Genomic DNA, 3,386 nt, shown 5'->3' on the forward strand with positions numbered 1-3,386 from the left:
CTTACAGCAAAGGTGTAACCTTTGGAGTGAACCATTGCCTCTTTCCGGAAGAGGCATGTTATGACTATATAAATCTGCTTTCATCCACAGGTTTTAATACGAAATTTCCGAATAAAAAATACTCTTCTTGTCTTCAAAAATTCTGTGTGATCATTCAAACTATTGAGTGCGTTCGACGAGTCCAAATATTTGAGGTACCGCTATATTTGGATTGAAGGCCATTTTATCCTGGGAGGAAAAATTCCATAACCTCGGGTACAGTGAGGAGAATTGTTTCCTTAAGGAAACTCCGTGAATTCGGACGACTTGGCCTTATTCATTTCTGTTTAATATAATTTTTGGAGAAAATAAAATACACCTCTTGAAAAGGTCATTTTGATCTTGTGTTGAGGGTATTTGATATACTTCATTGTGTTCTCGTTTATACTTAACTCTAGTTGAAGTTGTCGTTCTGCATATATAGATTCTGCGTACCAGTAGAAGGAAATAACACTATTATGCAATATGTAGCTTAACAAAAGAAAGCATTACGTATATCATTTCTTAAGTATATTGCATTTTTGAATATATCAGTCATCGAACATCTTTTAGTGGGATAACAATGGTGCATGTAACTGCAAGTTGGATCATTAATATCATGCTCTGTGTTTTCTGTTTACCCTTATTGCGGTTGTTTATTTTTGTACAAGATCCTGCAGCATTTTTATCAGACTATGTAGTTTATGGACTGTGTTAATAACCTCTTTTTGCAGGAAATAGTAGTGCTAAAACTTTAACTTACACAAATAAGTGATTCTTGGCGTTTGAAGCTTTCCTCATCAATGTCCATATTATGAGTGACAGCTATTTGTGTTAGTTTTCTTCGTGAAAATGACTTTTACTTATAATAATCTGATGAGGAGGAAGTGTTCTCTTTTAACTGCAAGAATTCTATCTCTTGCTTTGAGCAGTCTGATGCTAGGGATATTGATTTACACCCTTGTAACTGATGGTTCTCCATTTCGCAGAGATGTTTTTACTCCGTAAGTTATTTGTATGTTTATTTATTCTATCAACTTTGTTTTAGAGGTTATTGATTTCATTGTCAATGCTATAGCTGTCTCGGTAAGTTTTAGCTACCTTCGCTCTTAATCTCACTGATATTTGAGCATTTCTTCAGTCTGTAGCTTTATAAGGAAGTCCAATGTTTGTGAAATACAGTGGCGGAGCTAGGATTTTCATTGAGGGGATTCAGAAGTATACATACGAACTAGTCGAAGGGGGTTCAACACTACTATATATGCATAAAAAATATTTTTAATCATGTAAAAATTATATAAAAACAGTATAATTTTCCATCGAAGGGGGTTCGGATGAACCCCGGAGCAAAGGTGGCACTGCCATTGGTGAAATACGATATTATGAATGGCTAGGGCATGCAGTAACATGCCATACACTTATATAATCCTATGTGCCACAATCATTAGTTAGGATTTTTCATGTGATTTTTTTTCAGGTCTGGGTTGCATATAAGGAATCAAGTTGGCTAACTGCAACTATTTTGATAATACTACTAAATTTGTGTGGCAGGTACGTCTTTGATTTTGTATGCATTCTAATATAATGCATATATGGTATCCATTTGCAGTTAGCTTCATCGATATGTCATCTTATTCATTGCTCCTTCTACAACTAATGGGACTCTTTGAGCACATGCATCTATTATCAGATTCTGATATGTTGCAACACCTTGTTTTTGGACTATAACTGTATCTAACTCATGCTTTATGTTGATTTTCTCAGCACCATCACATGTGCCTATATTGCTCTTCAACTTTTCCGCCTCTCATCTCAAGATTCTATCTACCTTGTTCTTTTCAGCAACAGCAACAGGCAAGTTTGTGCACCATCTGTTTAGGCGTGTTCTCCTCGTTATTACTCAAATTTTATGTGTTCATTCCTGTGAAAAAACAACTTAAGAAGATATTGTATCCTGTTGATTCTGCAGTTGCAACGACAATGCTTGTGCTAGTGAAAGTTAAATACCTAATTAAAAAGTTTCTTTTATTGGTATAAGTGACTAAACAATCTCAAGAATGGTAGTAGAATGGAATTCTATAAATGGAGTTTTTTTCGGTTTCTTCTAACTGGTTATATGGGCTACATTTTTTGCTCTTTCTGCATAAAGGAGAATTGAAGAGAATTTGATGTAACTGGTAAAGCTGTTATGTGATCGGGAGGTCACAGATGTAAAGTAAGGCTGTAAATAGACATTTGTGATTCGAACCTTCTCCGGACCCTGCATATAGTGGGAGTTTTAGTGCATCGGGCTGCCCTTTTTCTGCATGAAGTAGACCTTTTATTAAACCTGTAGCGAAATTAACGTAACAACGTGCTTAGTTGGTCAAAATTATAAACTGCCTTTTTTCATTTATCCCTGCATTTTACTATATTTGTTCGATCTAATACTGTATTAATTTTTCACTGCTTCTTAATTAACAATTCTGTACAGTGTACACATTACAATGCATTTTATTTTGTTTTTGTAATTTCTAACATTATTTTATTTTAGACTCACCTTGCGTTGTAATTGTTGTTATTAGGGAGGAAAATGAGGGTATGAAGGAACCTCTTACACACAGAACATGGGAGGGGCTTAACTGATGAGCAATAAGCTTTATGATTGGTTTGGTTTGATTTGATCATTGGACTCTTTTTTTTCTTCAATTAATAAATAAGTCTACTAGATAATGTTCCCATCTACATTTGTTTGTGTAAGAACCAAAATGTTCCCTGTGATAACAGTGTTACTGTCGTTTCTAAACTTAAATTTTCTTACTCCTTTTTATATATACTAGATGGGCACGACCCGTGCTTGAGCAAGGACCCAACATTTTATATTTTCAGCAATAATCAATTTATAGATGTTTTTCGATCATGACGGATAGTATTAAAGAACCAAAAAGAATTAAATCTCAGTCCCAACAATGTAGCTCATTGAAGAAGAATTCAAGCTACTTCAAATAAAGAAGAGCAAGCTACTTCAAATAAAGAAGAGTAAGTGCAAATGAAGAAGCAAACATATCTAAACACCTAAAAGTGCAGCCCAATGCATTAAAGTTCTTGCTATGCACAGGATCTGGGAAAGGGCCCAACCACAGAAATGTATTATACACAATCTTACCTTACATTTTTGTTAGATGTTGTTTCCAAAGTATCTAAACACCTATATACATGTAATTGCCAGACACAGCCTAAAATGCTAAACAAATAACCATAATGCTTGATTAACCAGCATATTACTCCCTGTCCAAAAAGCATTACCATCCACTTATTGAATTTTCTTTAAAAAGAAATCTCTTTTGAGTATTTTTCAAAATATTAAATATACTTTGAGGGAAACAAAC

The 3,386-nt window shown here is 34.3% G+C and overlaps 1 protein-coding gene across 7 annotated transcripts in view; it reads left to right on the top strand.

The window, feature by feature from the left end:
* Positions 1-2,862, top strand: part of LOC107855604 — a 24,505-nt gene extending 21,643 nt beyond the window's left edge. For 5 of the 7 annotated variants that reach the window (XM_047410433.1, XM_047410435.1, XM_047410432.1 and 2 more), the window contains 3 exons: positions 1,496-1,569; positions 1,783-1,872; positions 2,583-2,862. In XM_047410433.1, the coding sequence (XP_047266389.1) occupies positions 1,496-1,569; positions 1,783-1,872; positions 2,583-2,643 (225 nt within the window). In that variant the 3' untranslated portion in view covers positions 2,644-2,862. Of the gene's footprint in view, positions 1-1,495; positions 1,570-1,782; positions 1,877-2,582 lie in introns of those variants that run through there. The other 2 variants (XR_007054324.1, XR_007054325.1) reach the window with 1 other exon arrangement.
* Positions 2,863-3,386: the final 524 nt, after the last annotated feature.

The sequence above is a fragment of the Capsicum annuum genome, chromosome 4 (genome assembly GCF_002878395.1).
Source record: "Capsicum annuum cultivar UCD-10X-F1 chromosome 4, UCD10Xv1.1, whole genome shotgun sequence".
Lineage (NCBI taxonomy): Eukaryota > Viridiplantae > Streptophyta > Magnoliopsida > Solanales > Solanaceae > Capsicum > Capsicum annuum.